This window comes from Eurypyga helias, unplaced genomic scaffold (assembly GCF_000690775.1).
Source record: "Eurypyga helias isolate BGI_N326 unplaced genomic scaffold, ASM69077v1 scaffold47489, whole genome shotgun sequence".
Classification (NCBI taxonomy): domain Eukaryota; kingdom Metazoa; phylum Chordata; class Aves; order Eurypygiformes; family Eurypygidae; genus Eurypyga; species Eurypyga helias.
In genome coordinates, this window is record NW_010273670.1 from 4,523 (window position 1) to 19,016 (window position 14,494).

Here is a 14,494-nt window from a genome sequence, read left to right on the forward strand (position 1 = left end):
CTCTGGTGTTCACTACTTGCAAGAACAACGCAAGGTATAATAATAAATTTCAGTTCATCGTTCCCAGGAGAAATGCTACGGTATCTAACAAATCAGCTGGCACTCTAGAAACAAGTGTTAATGCTAAATGACTTAAACATCTGGTGTTCCAGCTCTTACTTCTACGAAACTCCCAGGGAATACAAAAATAATTCCCTACGTGGAAAGTGTGAGGGTTTTTAGCCTTTAAGGAGTTTAATGTTACAGCTAAATGGCAAGAGAGAGCGTTTCAGGCGGAGGGAAGCTGTGTGAGCTCAAATATTTTATCTTGTACTCTCATTTAGAGTATGGAAATAGCGTGTTGCTAAGTACTTGAGATTTGGCACCTGTTTTTTTGGAAAGCAGTGATTCTTGCTGGATATTTGGATGTCTCAACTTGGACACACCCTTTTCCCTGAACAGACGTACCGTGTGTGAACTCTCCTCCTTTCCTACAGTTGGCAGTGGATGTCAGATGCTTTTCTCTAGGAAATGCATGACCTTTCGTACTGTTTCTTGCTTGATTGGTAATAATGTTCTCTTTAATCACTAACCCATCGAACAGGCAAGAAGACTGGGAGTACATCATCGGATTCTGTGACCAGATCAACAAGGAACTTGAAGGGTAGGTGTCCCAAAATGCTCTCCATTTAATAAATTAAGATTCACAGTTTAAACCGTGGAAGTTTGATGATGGTACGTTTTCTTAGATATACACTGATACCGCGAGGAAGATCTGCCTAGAAAAGAAACAAGATGCTGTCAAGTGTGGTTTCTCTTCCGTGAAAGGCAGCGTGGCTTCTGCACAGACCGAGCACTAGGAAAACGGGAATTCTGAACCTGTGCCTCTAGTGTCTGTGCAGCTGCAGGGTTCTCGCCTTGCTCATCTGTAAAATGGGGTTATAACTCAGTGCCTGACGGGGCTTCACATCTTTAAAATCTCTACAAGGCTTAACTGAGGAAACCTCCTGGGTCACAACGTTCATGTGAGCTAAGGAGAAGTATTTTCTTCTGGAAAAAGGAAACTAATGCAAGAGAAGTGAAGTGATTTCCTGGGCTGGGGACTGTACTGGGAGTTGTTTGGTCCCTCCCACGGAGGAATCTGGAATTGCTGGCTCAGACAACCAGCCCTCGCTTCCTTTCATATGTGCAAGCACCCAGGCTTCCAAGGATGCCCCGAGCATTTCTTGTTCATCTTTGTACACTGATAGAAAGATAAAAAGTACTAAATGGCATTTCCTTTTAATTATGCAAAAGACATCTCATTTAAACAGCAGAATTTGTGGAAGTCTGAAAGCCCTTCAGCGTGTTCACCTGCTTTGTGTGTAATGGGGATCTGCTTCGTTTCAGGCCACAGATAGCTGTGAGACTCCTGGCTCATAAAATCCAGTCGCCACAGGAATGGGAGGCAGTCCAGGCCTTGACAGTAGGTAGTCCTTGCCCCTTCTCTTAAATGCAGTTACGTATCATTTTACATCATCTGTGCAGAGCACGGGGGGGCACAGTGTGTGTCAGTGGGGTTAGCTGGGGCAGCTGTGGGGCTGGAGGCCCTGACTCCTCGCTGCTGGGTAGGAGCGGGCAGCGTGAGGGAGCACAGGTACCTAATAAAGCATCCAGATTGCTCATTAGCAATGGAGCAGCCAGAAATAACTTGGATTCTCGCTGCTTTCGTTTGTTACCGTCAGGCAAGATTTGCGTTCATTGTCACGAGACCTAGTGGTGGGGTGACTTAGCCCCCTGTGTACCTGGCTGAGGGTGGGAGACCAGCCTGCCTCGGTGTGTCACCCCTAAAGACTGCTGCCTGCCCTGCAGAGCAGGACTGCGTGTCTCCCTGACCTGGTCCTTCAGTTCCCGTCAGCAGAACTCGCCTGCACTGCTGTTGTGGCGTTTTGGTGTTCATCTCAGCCCCTCTTTCTGTTACTTGAATGCAGGTGCTGGAAGCTTGTATGAAGAACTGTGGGAGAAGATTTCATAACGAAGTAGGGAAGTTTCGCTTTTTAAACGAGTTAATAAAAGTTGTGTCTCCCAAGGTTAGTCCCTGAGCCTTATGGCCGCCTTTACTTTTTGTTTGGCTGATGCAGAGGTTAAAACAAGAAACTTGGCAACACACCATGGAGTCCTAATCCTCACTCCGCTGCCAACTCACTGTGTAAAGAGTGCCTGGCGAAGCCCCTCAGCATTCATGACCAGTTTAACGTGGCGAGAAATAAGACACAGGCACCCCATGGCACGCTTGATGCAGCACAGTATCCCCAAATTCTTTCCCCTAAGACAGAGGGAGGAGTGGTTATCTGTCTTGCTGCAGTTTTTAAATAGCAAAATCCTGAAACCAACAGAATAGCTGCTTTTTCTCTTGCTGATGGTAATCCCAAAGCTTCTCTGCACTATTCTTTCAAATATATTAGAGGATCATTTTTCCTTTTAAGAAGGAAGGGCCTGTAGTGACAGGACAAGGGGTAACGGGTTTAAATTGAAAGTGGGGAGGTTTAGATGAGATAGCAGTAAGAAATTCTTCCCGGAGAGGGTGGAGAGGCACGGGGACAGGTTGCCCAGAGAAGCTGTGGATGCCCCATCCCTGGAAGGGTTCAAGGCCAGGCTGGATGAGGCTTGGAGCAACCTGGTCTAGTGGAAGGTGTCCCTGCCCATGGCAGGGGGGTTGGAACTAGATGAACTTTAAGGTCCCTTCCCACCCAAACCATTCTATGATTCTATGATGTATCTTAGATAATCATGGATTATACACCTTTTAGCATGTATCACTGATCTTCCATTCTCTGGGTTTGGGCTTTAATTTTTAAAAACATAAAGAATGTGGAGAATTTACATCTTTTTTTCCCCACTGTCAGTACCTGGGAGACCGAGTCTCAGAGAAGGTAAAGACCAAAGTCATTGAATTGCTGTATAGCTGGACAGTGGCATTGCCAGAAGAATCCAAAATCAAGGATGCCTACTACATGCTGAAGCGACAAGGTAGGAAGTCGGATGCTGGTTCACGCGTTCCCTCCAGGCTGTGCCCTAAGCAGGAGTGTCACAAAATGCACAGCTTCTCGTTACAGGGGGTCAGGGCAGGCTCTGAGGGGAGATAGAACAGGGGAGAAATTCCCTGAAAAGCTTCTCTGGAACTAGTTATTAAATGATTTGAACAGGTCTAATTTAAAGTGAAATAAGAGCCTCCATGTAGCCTTTTGTGTTCTTTTAACTAGATCGCTCTACAGTTGTACCTTTCGGTCAGCTGATACCAATTTCTTGTGTAGGCACAGGGCAGAAAGCTCAGCTGAGCAGCACACGAAAAAGTGGTTCCAGGAAAGCTCTTGAGGTAGAGCACAATTCCTTAGAGATTTGACAGTGGAATAAGCAGGGAGCTTAGCTCTTTCAAGTCTGTTCATCACCCCATTTTGCTCTGCTTTCCTGCTCAGCTCATTTATACAGACAAGTGTCACGCACAAAGCTGGGTTGTCTGGGACTTCACTTCGTGGTCCAACAGCTGAAGCCAAGGACAAAGAGTAGAGAGCTGTTGATTATACCGAGCTCTTGGAGGAGCAGTATGGAGGTGGCAGCATGTTTGCTGGGGTTTTGGCCTTAAGAAAACCTCATTTTGCTCTGCTTTCCTGCTCAGCTCATTTATACAGACAAGTGTCACGCACAAAGCTGGGTTGTCTGGGACTTCACTTCGTGGTCCAACAGCTGAAGCCAAGGACAAAGAGTAGAGAGCTGTTGATTATACCGAGCTCTTGGAGGAGCAGTATGGAGGTGGCAGCATGTTTGCTGGGGTTTTGGCCTTAAGAAAACCTTGTCCAGCTAGCGTGCTCAGTGACTTGGGTCCCGTATTGTTCATTAGAACACTGTGCTGGTATCAGTGGACAGACTGACTGCGTGCTCGCGTTGACGGCAGCCTCTGAACGACTGGCTGCACTGCCTGGTGTGACTGCATGCGCAAACCCGCGTGGGTTCCCCTTCTGCTTTCAGGGATCGTTATGTTTGATCCTGTGATTCCTGCAGACAGAACCCTGATTCCTTCTCCACCGCCTCGTCCCAAAAACCCCGTGTTTGATGATGAGGAGAAATCCAAGGTACAGTGAACACTTCTAATCGCCAGTGAAAAGTGATAACTCAATGCACATTTAAAATAAGGAAGTATACTAATTTGGCTTTTATTTTTGGGGTAGTGGTGTGTACTGCTTTGTCCACCTTGCTTGTCCACCTGCCCAACCCGAAGTTCCAGTTAAGGCCTCGTATGTGTTCCCGTTATGAGGTTATTCCTGGTTAATGTGCCATCCTGCCGTAGTACTAGAAGGCAGAGAATGTTTCACACACAGGACCAAAAACCATGTTATGGGAGGAATAATTATCTAGTGTCAGAAGTCCCTGAGATTTCACAGTATGTCCTATGTAGAAGCAAGAATGCAGCAACTCACATAAAATAAATCACTCCTGCTAAACTGTGAAAGCAGTGTAAGCTTTGTAACAGTGGGCTGTACCTCTTTTCCCCTGAATTGTTCTCTTAGATTCCTTTCCCTCCTTCCCAAAGGGTCTTTATTTGTTTCCTGAATATCCTCTTCTCATCTTGCAGCTTCTCGCCAAACTACTGAAAAGCAAAAACCCAGATGATTTACAAGAGGCCAACAAACTTATAAAATCCATGGTAAAAGAGGTAAGAAATCCCTGTAGGATTGGTCCCGCTCAGCAGTCTGCTTTCCAGGTTTTAAGCAATTTGACATCAAAATGATGGAGAGCTTTAGGATCAGGTGGATGGCAGACCTGGGTTTTCCAGGCTCCGGGATCATTCCGTCAGTATGTTCCTTAGTTAAATCCTGGGAGTGAATTAGACTCAGCATCAGCAGCATCCAGGTTTTTACTGCTTTTTAAAACCTCTGACAGTTCTAACTTGCATCTAGTCCCCATGGTTACCGGCGTACGGGGGGTGCCGGCTGATGACTTAGGGCTCCGTGCGAGATGAATGTGTTGTAATTTTGACTCTGGCTCGCAACTGGGAGATGTTTGTGTCACAAAAATGTCGACATCGGTGTCCGTGGACAGGGCAAGAAGGGTCCTTTGTTGTAATTAGCTACATTCTCATCACTCAAGATGGTATTTCATGTCAGGGTTTGGTGGGAGCGTCGCTGTACCACCCCTGGATACTGGGGACTGAGTCATTGGACCGGATCTGCTCGCACGCAGGTTTTATGGGAACACCTTCCTGTTTGCAGACCCAGGATGCATCCGCCCATGGCAGTCAGTAGAAACCCTGGAGTCCCGGAAATGACTCACTGTGTTTCTGGCAAAGAAAAAAAAAAAGGGATAGCTTCTAGACTGCAGAGGATGGATACGTTACTGCAGTGTTTCCATTCCAGCTTTTGCTGTCCCCAGGGCACACTCTCCTACATCTTTAGCTGGAACCTCAAATCAGAGATGGGTGAATGCTTTCTACCACAGAGTGCTTGTTGTTCCTAGTGAATGCTTTGCTTCAAACACATCTTTTTTGTAACATAGCACCAAGTGAGCCCCCAAAAGACAATCTTCTGAAAAGGTCAGAAAGGAACTTTTAGGAACTTTTCTATTTTTAGTGTTATATTTAGACATTAAAGTCTATTTAATCAGACTTTTTGGAAATACAGGGGTTTCTGTCGTTTCATAACGGAGGTGAAAAGATGATAAAATAGACAAAGCTTGACATGACTGGAGAGTTTTGGGTTTGGTATTTTCCTAGCTTAACCTTCAACAGACATTACCTGACACGATTTACAGACAATACCTGCTGTCGCGATACTGTGAGCCTTTACAGGGAAACTCACTTTTGATGTCCGTGTTTTACGCTCCGAAGGACGAGGCTCGGATTCAAAAAGTGACCAAGCGCATGCACACGCTGGAGGAAGTCAATAACAACGTGAAGCTGCTGAACGAGATGCTGGTTCATTACAGCAGAGAGGACTCATCAGAGGCTGACCGGGAGCTCATGAAGGTGGGTCGGAGCTGCTCCTTCTTCCCAGACATCCTGCGGTCAGTCCTTTCCTCTTACAGACTGGAGTTTTGTAGAGAGTTACAAGAAGTGCAGTAAAATGGAGAGCAACGGTGAGAAACAAGAGCAGTTCAAGCAGGATTCTGCTCTTCCTTGGGCTTTATGTATTTCCTGTAATGTGAGGAACGAGCGTCTCTCTTGGGCTAGAGCTGGTCGTAAGTGCTGACGTGAGGGAGCAGTGAGAGATGTTGAAAATGCAGATTGTGTTCAGGCTCCCAGGCTGACATAATGCTCCTCAGCTCTGTTAACAGGGCGGGGACAGGCGCTCTTGGTTGTGCAGCCAGAGGAGCCCGTTCAGCTGAGGGAGGCTGGGGAGTCGTTCTGCTGTTGCTGACCGTGGCTCCTGGCTGATGAAACCTAATCTCTCTTCCTAGGAGCTCTATGAAAGGTGCGAAACCAAAAGACGGACATTATTCAAGCTGGCCAGTGAGACAGAGGATAATGACAGCAGTTTGGGTAAACGAAGCTACGCTTCTCCTGTCTTAATTGCTTTTGTGGCCTGTGCCTGTGCAAGGGGTCAAAAATCGGAAGCGCGAACGCGCTTTGCTTTGAGCAAGCGGATAAAAGACAAGCTCCTTGCCTCTTGGTGCTTATTGTTCCAGTTCAGGCAAGGACTGACAGTAGAGTCGGCACTTAGGGAGGCTGGGGGTGATGATGGGGGGCAGCTGCTGCTTTGGAAGGGGAAGGGAGTTGCTGCAGGGAGCAAAGACTCCGACTCATTTTTTCATTGTTACCGGAATGTGCATGGACCTGGAAATGTCAGGGTGCTGCTTAGAGAGAAGATAGCAAAGACAGAGAGTAATGTGGCTCATAGCCAGGTGGTTACGGGCTTTTTTTCTTGCTGATAATGTAGTTGATAACTGAGTATTCTCAGCACAAGTGGGAAAGGTGGTGCTGAAGTCTTGGAGGTGGTTTTTGTCTCTCTTGCATGTAGGGGATATTCTGCAGGCCAGTGACAATTTATCCCGGGTGATAAACTCCTACAAAAAGATAATAGAGGGGCAAGTCATCAATGGTGAAGTGGATCTCCCTGTGATGCCTGTAGTGGAAGGTGAGTTCCGGGGAAGCCAACTGTTTAATTTTCAAGTCTGCAATTCTGAGTCTTTTGGACGGGGCTTCCCATTAATTGTGGTAAAATAGGCTTATTGATGGTTCTCGTGGCCAGCAGTTTGTGAATCGGGGTGGGGGGGGACGACAAGGCAGCTCGTAAGCAGTGGAGAGACTAGGCTGGACATGAGCAAGAGTGCTGCGTTTTCCACTGTGCATTCCATGGTACTGAAACCTTCGGTAACATCAGTAGCAAACCTGAATCTGGACTGGTTTTGTGGCTGGAAGTTCTCCTACATTTTCCTCTCCGCATTTGTCCTGTTTCTTAACGGTGACGTGTAAGAAGGGTATGATTTTATTAAAAGGACAGTAGTAGGAGAGTGGGAGCCAGGCCAGGGGTCCTGACTCTGCCAGCAATTCCATCTGTGAATTTAGGCCAGTTGCCTCAGTTTCACCATTAAAAGCTCTGGATGTGTGTGTGGCAGATTGACCGTTTGGAAGTCACTTACACATTCCTGCATGGAGAACAGTAGAGGAATATGCATAATCCTGCCTGACAGTGTCCTACTGGGACAAGACTGTCCTAAATACGAGGGAATTCTAGATCCAGGCTGTATTTTCCATAGCTCTCTAGCAGCCTTTGTTTACTGTAATTCTGCAGGATCTCCCAAAGCCTCAGCTGAGCTCACAGGATTTTGGAAAGACTATGAATTATGCTACAGGAAGTGCTGGGTAAAGAGCAGAGGTTGGAGCAGATGTGGCTTTCCAGATAGAAATTTCCAAAGGGTCTGGGTTGATTTCAGTAGCTTGTGGGCAGCAAATGGTCGGGGGGGAAGCACGTGGCCTTTCTCTGTTACGAAGAGCCGTAAGCCATGATCAGATGAGGATCCCTGTTACCTAAACCATCTCCCTGCTGATTTCTCTGTACGTTGGGTTTGCTCTGAGCCTTTTGCCTTCTCTCCTAGTAGCACTCTTCTCCTGTCCGCTGCAGGGAGTAACTCCACGAGTAATCTCAACACCCTCATTGACCTTGCTGGATTGGACGTCACCAGCACCCCGCCACCTCCAGTGCCAGCCCCCACGGTAGCTCCAGCCGAAATCCCCATTCTCCCGCCTCCTCCCCAGACGCTCACGCAGTTGCGGAGCGGTTCCTGTAGCCAAGCGGAAGCCGCAGCCGCTCCGCAAAGCAGCACGGCCAGCTCCCTCTCCTTGCTGGATGAGGAGCTTCTGTGTTTAGGTAAGACACCGAGGGGCCCAGGAAAGGGCTACTCAATCCCTGCCTAACAAAGAGCGTTTTCTTTCTTCAGCGTGAGTGTGAGGGCTGGCTGCGCCCGTGGCGTGCCAAAAAGAAGCATGAGATGCCTTTGGTTTCTAGAAAAGTCCAGGGGACGCTCCCATGCATCTTATTGGATATAAGGCCTGGTCAGTGAGTCAGTGTGAGCAGCTCTGGTCTCCCCAGAGCAGGCCACAAGTGACATGGGTGTAATTGCAGCCTGATCCCTGTGGGTGCTAGGGCGTGCAGGCTGCGGTTTGGTACAGATTTCACCCCGACTCTGTGGCTGTGCTAAAGAGAGAGGTGCCTTAGAGGGGTTGTGTGCAGGAGCCTGCAGAGCCAGGCAGACACAACGGAAGACCCTGCAAATCCGGAAGGGTTAGGAGAGCTGCGTGCAGGGCGTGACTGTGAGCTGCTGGTGCTCTCAGTCTCTTTTCCTTACCATAGACTTGCAGCCCATTTCTGTCTGTCATCAGGTTGTTGGGCTCGGGCAGAACTGAATTGAGTAGTGTGATGGTACCAAAACCGCTGCCAGGGGATGGCACCTAACTCAGTTTCTCCCTCCAGTCACCTACTTGTTATTTTTCCTTTCAGGCCTGAACGACCCAGCTCCTGCCGCCGTGAAGGAGACAGCAGAAAACAGCCAATGGAGCATGTTTGAGGTACAGAGGAGGGTCTGGGGGGATGGGCAGGGAGGGGCTGTCAGAAGGGCTCTTGGGACACACGCTGTCACCTCGGAGAAATGTGAGATCGCACATACAGGCAGAGGGGCTGCTGTTTAGGGGAAGCCTGGCTTAGCCCTAAGATCTGGGCGAGCTGTGTCTGACCAGAGTAGATATCCCCAAAGCTGGCTTTCTCAGTTTCCCATCTGTCCCCCATGATGTTAGCACTTCCTTTGCTTAAATTACAGATCAGATGTAGTCCTGACATAGGCCACAGACTTTGCTGCTTGCCACCCAGCACCTGTTTTTGCGGTAAATCTCTCTCCCTCTGTAACAGTGCCATCTCTGCCACAGGGGGGAGCAGCGAGTTAGAGCATCTACTTGTCCTCTCTTTCAGAATGACCAGTTGGACCTGGATTTCTTTAATCCGAAGATGGTGACTGTTGCTTGCAACCCTGCAGGAAACCCTCTTCTCCATCACGCATCACAGACCACGTGTGGAACGTCAGTGCCCTCTGCTTTCACAGCCTCTCAGACCGCTCCCAGCATCCCAGCACCACACTCCGCACCGTTTGTATTCTCTGCTGGACCGGCCGCCCCTGCAGGGCCTCCTAAGGCTATTCCAGCTGCTCCTGCATACTTCAGCTCACCTGTGGGGAGCAATATGGCACATAAGATGGATGCACTGGGACAACTCCTAGAAGATGCCAAAGGGTAACTACAGCTCCTGGACTTTGCTTTGTCTCCGCAGTTAGGAGCCAGCCTTGCGGCAGCGTCAGATTCAGAGGCAGACTATCACCTCTGTGGGTTGGTACAAGCATGTGATTGGGATTTTCCTTCTCAAAGGGTTTCAGTTTACAAACTGATATGAGGGTCCCGTCTCCAGGATGGAAAGGCAGGCACTGCTAGGTAGAGCACAACAGCTGTGCTGTTCCCTGATACAGATGTGCGGTGTGAGGTTGAACAGGCTGCTGCCTTGACCCGCCTTAGCCTGACCCACCTTTGCCAAGGTGGGACTCTGCTTTCTTCTTGGCTTAGAGAAGTGATGCCTGCGGATCGTGGAGTCTAACCTGGCTCCAGGCCAGCGCTTTGTCCTTGCGATCCGCTGTTATCTCGGAGTTTGTGGTGAAATGCCTGCTTCACTTCCAGCTCAATTTCCCCTGTTTTCTCTGTCTCCCTTCCAGGACTGCCACCCAAGGCATGGCGACAGCCTCAGTGTTCCCTGGGGTTACTCTGCCAGCCCCTGTCATCGCTGCCCCGTTGATAGCACCCACAGGGCTGCCAGCCACTGCCCCTGCAGCCCCTCCAGTTCCTCTCCCAAGCAGCTGCACTGCTGGCTCCGGAAGTCCTCTCTTCCAGCCAGCATCATTCCAGCAGCAAGGCAGCCCCATGAAAGCACCTGAAATTTCTTTGGCCAATGTCCACGTTCCTTTGGAATCCATTAAACCCAGTAAGTATTTCAGGTGTCTCACCTTTCTCTGAACATGCTTTACAAGCAAAGCGTGACAAAGCTTATGAAGTAGAGAGAAAGGATGGGATGTCCCAGCCGAGCAGCCAGATTGCCCAGTGTGGCTGCTGATCCTCTTCCGGAGCATAAACCTGCATTCCTCTTCCCTGCGGCAGGCAGTGCCCTCCCGGTGACAGCCTATGACAAGAACGGCTTCCGGATCCTCCTGCACTTTGCCAGGGAGTGCCCCCCAGGAAGGTCGGATGTGCTCGTGGTGGTCGTCTCGATGCTGAACACGGCACCGCTTCCCGTGAAGAACATCGTGCTGCAGGCTGCTGTGCCGAAGGTAGGGATGCGTGGCTCAGACCCACGTGAAGCCGCGTTCGAGAAGGCCTGGGTGTGAATTCAGGGACATGGGACAGCCTGGTTCTACCCTTCTATAGGCTGTGCTCTGCCCGTTCCCAAACCATAAGGGTGGTTGTCAGGCAGAAGACACTGCATAGGGTAAGTCAGGAACTGCAGGTAGTTAGTGTTCTGTTTTTCTTGCTACCGAAGATCAATCCCACCGTGTCTGTTCATCCCAGTGGCTCAGTAGCACAGTGACAGGACAGTTACATGAATAACATAGAGCCACCCTTGGGATCTTGGTGAATCAAAATTTCTAAAAGACATCCTAAATCTGACAAGATGTTCCCTTCTGGTGTTGCTGCACCTAGATAACTTTGGGTGGCCAGTTTGTGTTTTGAAAAGTGGCCCCGTCTCAGCTGCCATCTGCCTACGACTGTGAGGGCGTTCGCACTGGGACAGGAAAGTGCCGTTGGTGTTCACCTGAGCGGTGCGTGTACCCTGGGCTGACACGTCACTCTGCCTGTTCCTGGCACGCTGTGCGAGCTGGGCTGGCTCCGGGAATGTGGATTGATTTCTCCGTAGCTGGATGTGTGCTGTTCCCTCCCCAGCCTGTCGGTGCATCTTCCTTTGTCCTCAAGGTAGGAGATGATCCCTGAGGCTCCGCTTTTCTTTTTCACTCGCAGTCCATGAAAGTGAAGTTACAGCCGCCCTCTGGCACAGAGCTGTCTCCGTTCAATCCCATCCAGCCGCCTGCTGCCATCACCCAGGTCATGCTTCTGGCAAACCCTGCGAAGGTGAGACAATCCTGTCCTTGTCAGAGGGAGCCGATGGAAGTTCTGCAGGGCGTCGGGGCAGATGCAGCTGTTTATTCCTAACTTGCCATCCAGAGGCAGTCACGGCATTACAGCCTGTCGATTCGGGGCTGGGGGGGCTGCACACAGTCTCTTCCCCAGCGGCAAAGGGTTTGAGGAGGGGCCTGTACATTCCTCCCAGCGAAAGGACAACAGTCAGACAAGGCTCATTTTAAGGGCAGCGACCAGAGCTGTGCCAGGAGCTTGTCTGACTGCCTGGTGCACTCCAAGTGCCCGGCTTTGGTGACAGTTTGATTTATGTTGCATTGGCTGGTGCTGTAGAAATACTTTTGCTGTGTTGAGGCTATAACCTGACAGACCCAAAGCAACAGGCAGATGGCTGTTGCATTATTTCAGGCTGTACCTCCAGCCAGTGACACACCGTGACTAACACTTCCGAGTAGCTGGAGTTCCTTGCTGTAGTTACTCGTTTAAGCAGCCGGCTCCATAAAGCTCAAGGCTGTATGCTGAAGCAGTTTCTGATGGTTTGACAGATGTAGGTGTTACTACTTGGGAATTACAGCAAAAGGGTCTGTGAGGGGTCAGCTCCAAGGTGTGATATCCGAAAGGATAAATGTCAGAGGGTTTGGTGGGTTGTTGAAAAACTTGGTGATGTACATGGTAGGTCCCCTCACGGAAGGATTGCATCCATCTCCTGCTTACTGCTTCACTAGGAATTTTGCAGAGCAGGAACTGTTCTATCTTCCTCCACGTGCTGAGGAATTCAATTTTGAACTTGAACTATTCCAGCAGCGTTCTGCAGGCTCACTGGGGAGCGGCTGGGCGATGGGTGCTGGCCACGTACACGCTATCATCACAGGTCACTCGTGCTTTTCTCCTCCCGTTCCATGCAAAGCAATAAAGCTTCTGTGCTATAAAACCTGGAAGGTCAATAGCTCCAGTTTGCTAACCAGCTGAAGTACTCCCTGAGGTGACCTTGGCCCTGTTCCCCCTGCTATGTGCAACAGAAGTCTCGTGCTCTCTGTAGAGCCGTAAATCCAGGCTCCGTAGAAGCCTTGCGCTCTCTGTGGTGTTTGGCTCAGGAGCTGTTCTCATGTTGCTCTTGGGTTTTGTCCCTCCTGCAGGAGAAAGTGCGGCTGAGATACAGACTGACCTTCACCCTGGGAGACCAGCCCAGCACAGAGGTTGGGGAGGTGGATCAGTTTCCCCCGGTCGAGCAGTGGGGGAACCTATGACCTTAGGACACTGCCAGAGACTGTGACAGGACCAGAGAGGATCCCGCAGGACTGGAATGAATGTGACGTGGCGAGGGACACGCGCGCTATCCACTGGTGACGTTCAGCTTTGTTTACATGTCCTGACCACTCTGCTTGTAGCTTTAGTCCAGAATGTTTTGCCCCACATTGACGGGGTCCTGGGACATTTATGCCAAGCATGAACTGAGTGGCAGCCGGTGAGAGGCAGCGCTGGCTGCTTTTATCTCGACCTCTGGGTGAATCTGGTTCTATCTTCCACTCCATTAAACTTGAAGTTGTATTTTGAGGGCAGAGCTGTCAGCAGGAGGGGATTTGTTGGCTTGTTCCGGTACTGCTGTCCGGAGATACCTACAGGCCGGTGGGGTAATGATGCCACCACGAGCTTCCTCAGTGCAGAGCCCTCACACGTCGCCCTCCTCAGACTCTGACCTCCTCAGCGCCGGCCCGGACCCGCTAAGCATGTCGAGCAATAATGCTGGCTCCGTGAGGGAATGCTTGTTTTTTACACTGAACTGGCACTCAGCTCACCTTCCTTCCCCTTCCCCAGCGGCCAATGTACGCAGACCCTGCTCTGTGCTGTGCCACGCTGCTGTGTCTTTAGCTGTTTATTTATTTTACGCCGCTCGCTGCCACCTCTCGTATCCATCGTGGGCAGCCGGGGCCGAGTTCTGTAGGCACATGGTTACACTGGTTATTTTTCTGTCTCTGTTGCATTCCATAGTGTGGGGAAAAGGGGGCCGGGAAGGAGCGGTCAGTGTTGGTGGAGGACAGCACCTGACGTGCAGTGGTGTCTTCGCAGACACTGATCAGGTGAATCCAAGGGGTAAGGGGAGACGCCTCTCGCGTCCCCTTGCGCAGGGAGTGTTGTTACTGCGGTTGGATACGGCGGTGCATCGAGTACGATGGAACACGAGGTGTAAATAGTCGAGCTGTAGGGTACCGGAGCAGAACAGGCAGGCAGCGACAGGGCAGCAGGCTCCGCGGGGCTGTGACGGTGCACGTCCTGGGTCTGATGCCCGGTTGGATTCATTCCCTGTCTGAAGTGGGTAAGTGCAATTGTCTCCGCAGGGGAAAACAGTTTTGCTGGATGTGGGTGTTGTGTCCTAATGGGGCGGAAGAGCTGACCCCTCTAGCTCCAGTCTCACAGAAACTAGGTTTAAATCACCAAACCCTGATTCCAGCAGTCCTCCCCCTTCTCCCTCTCATTTCCAGTCTCAAGCAGTGCCTCGAGTAGCTTTGGGACACACCATTTCAACATCCATGGGCAGAAGCACAGGCAGGGCGGGTCCCTGGGCACTGAGCTCAGCATTTCTAGCTGCCAAGCGGCGAGTGGGAGCAGGCAGCTCGGATGCCGAGGAAGTCGGTACACGGGGGGGCCCTGCCTGTTACAGGAAGGCTCCAGAGGAGAAGGTGCTGCTGGAATTGAGGGTGGCTGTAAACCCACGACTGCAAATGCAGCCTGGAGATAGCCAGAGTTGAATTTTCTTTACTGGGTTGCAAAATAAAAATCACGAAAGCTGAAAAGCTGAGCGTATCCGAAGGCCTGAGGTCCTTCCTCTTCAGAGGAGGCACCAGGCAGTTGTAGAAGCCCTGAAGGAGGAATCAAAGCTTGGCC

The 14,494-nt window shown here is 50.3% G+C and overlaps 1 protein-coding gene across 1 annotated transcript; it reads left to right on the plus strand.

Annotated features, from left to right (window-relative positions):
• The first annotated feature begins 571 nt into the window (after positions 1-571).
• Positions 572-13,315, plus strand: GGA3 (golgi-associated, gamma adaptin ear containing, ARF binding protein 3). The gene is made up of 16 exons (XM_010159530.1): positions 572-643; positions 1,369-1,444; positions 1,950-2,048; positions 2,865-2,988; positions 3,985-4,088; positions 4,589-4,669; positions 5,840-5,977; positions 6,409-6,490; positions 6,969-7,085; positions 8,073-8,318; positions 8,949-9,016; positions 9,414-9,729; positions 10,266-10,466; positions 10,640-10,809; positions 11,495-11,605; positions 12,748-13,315. The coding sequence occupies exons 3-16, from the start codon at positions 1,965-1,967 to the stop codon at positions 12,856-12,858; spliced, it is 1,953 nt and encodes a 650-aa protein (XP_010157832.1). The 5' UTR covers positions 572-643; positions 1,369-1,444; positions 1,950-1,964; the 3' UTR covers positions 12,859-13,315.
• The last annotated feature ends 1,179 nt before the right edge of the window (positions 13,316-14,494 follow it).

What these genes read in the sequence shown, in the direction of transcription:
- GGA3 (XM_010159530.1), top strand. Translation starts at nt 1,965, where the DNA reads ATGAAGAACTGTGGGAGAAGATTTCATAACGAAGTAGGGAAGTTTCGC. An exon ending in CTACATGCTGAAGCGACAAG is followed by an intron (nt 2,989 to 3,984) that starts GTAGGAAGTCGG and finishes TTCTGCTTTCAG; the next exon opens with GGATCGTTATGTTTGATCCT. An exon ending in GGATAATGACAGCAGTTTGG is followed by an intron (nt 6,491 to 6,968) that starts GTAAACGAAGCT and finishes TCTTGCATGTAG; the next exon opens with GGGATATTCTGCAGGCCAGT.